At 48.0% G+C, this 1691-nt stretch overlaps 1 protein-coding gene across 1 annotated transcript; it reads left to right on the top strand.

Annotated features, from left to right (window-relative positions):
• The first annotated feature begins 582 nt into the window (after positions 1 to 582).
• LOC146182704 (uncharacterized) lies at positions 583 to 1429 on the top strand. Its single transcript, XM_084609587.1, has one exon. It carries the CDS (start codon positions 596 to 598, stop codon positions 1427 to 1429), a length of 834 nt encoding a protein of 277 aa, XP_084465713.1. The 5' UTR covers positions 583 to 595.
• The last annotated feature ends 262 nt before the right edge of the window (positions 1430 to 1691 follow it).

Raw genomic sequence — 1691 nt, forward strand, 5'->3', positions numbered from 1 at the left:
TGCATCTCAAGCCGGGGAGAAGTAGTGCATAATGAAGAAGTAGTAGAGGACTTCATCGAATACTCGAGCAAGAAAGCAGCGGCCACGGTAAATAAGCAGCTACCATGGAGCACCATGGTGGCGGATGACATCATGGAGAAGAAACCCAGCTACGTCAGTGGCACAGCTGGTGGGACTACTCGTGTGACAGCGTACCTCGCAATCCATCTATTCCCCGAAGCAGACAGAGGGAAAGACCCGAGAAGGTCCAGGAAACCTCGGGATAAGGGGTAGTGGGCACGGCGGAGGCGTTGGAACCATGCGGCTAACAAATCCGTTCCTGTTTTTTGTCCAGGCCGTGTTTTTCGTGAACGTGGAACCCGCATCACAGGGGGCATACCACGACAGCACTGGAAATTGGACCGACCATCGTGTTTCCCGCGTGATTTCTTCATCGGAATGCATCGCGAAGACCAAACTGATAGGACTGCGCAACTGGACACCACTACTGCATGCGCATCGCACGCCACCATCGACTACGTCACCAGTCACAGCACATAAAAGAGAAGCTTCTGCCCGGTTCGCGACCAGTAGGCACGGCGGAGGCGTTGGAACCATGCGGCTAACAAATCCGTTCCTGTTTTTTGTCCAGGTAAGAGACAAACAGCCTGTTTACTCTTACCGCAGTGACAATGTGTGCCTACTGCTTCTGCCGTGCCCACGGCCGTTAGTTACGCTCCTTACAGCAATGTATCATTGTTTTGTTGACGTGCTTGCTATGTGTGGTGACGTTGAACCAAACCCAGGTCCTTCGACACAGGAAATGCTGCAAATAATAATGCAAGATCTTAAACAGCTGAAACAAAATACAAGCTCTACTAACACGAGACTTTTTGCTATCGAAAAAAAGCTAGACGATATTTCCTCAACGGTTACTGACTACACCTCTAAAGTCGAATCACTGGAAAAAACTGTCGACAGTCTACTTATGAAAGTAGACGACCTAGAGAATAGAAGCAGGCGGAACAACCTAATTGTGTTTGGCGTTAAGGAAACCGAGGACGAAACGCCCCAAGACCTTGAGAACACGGTCTGCAAGGATGTTCTTCTGGACCGGTTGAATATTTCGGATGTGCCTATTGAGCGTATCCACAGAATAGGGAAGCCAGCAGAGGACAAATGCAGACCAGTTATCTTTAAGCTAGTTGACGGGAGGGTCAAAGAGAGAATTCTCAAAAGCTGTAGAAATCTGAAAAACTCAGGCTATAGTATATCCGAGGACTTCTCCCCTCGCGTTCAGTCAATACGAAAGAAGCTTTGGGAAAGTGCGAAAGAGCAAAGGCTGAAAGAAGAGAAGGTCATGCTCAAGTTTGACAAAATTAAAATAAACGGCAAACTTAATCGATGGGACGACGCCCGCAATGAAAGAGTTCCCTGCGCTCGAAAGTGATGGTCTGTTTCCAAACTCGTGTCCGCACAAAGTAACACACAGAGCTCAGGAGCACTAAGAACACAGCCATCCTTGAATTCCTTTTCCGTGCTTAATATTAATGCTAGAAGCATAGTGAATAAATTCGACGAACTTGAAAGCCTCTTCTTCACACACGATCGTGACGCTGCTGTTCTGACAGAAACATGGCTTCATGATGCAATTCCGAATGATGCAGTTATCACATCCGATCAATACGAAATCGTTCGTCGCGACCGCACTT

This window comes from Amblyomma maculatum, chromosome 7, assembly GCF_055883805.1.
Source record: "Amblyomma maculatum isolate TAMU_Amacu chromosome 7, ASM5588380v1, whole genome shotgun sequence".
Taxonomy (NCBI): domain Eukaryota; kingdom Metazoa; phylum Arthropoda; class Arachnida; order Ixodida; family Ixodidae; genus Amblyomma; species Amblyomma maculatum.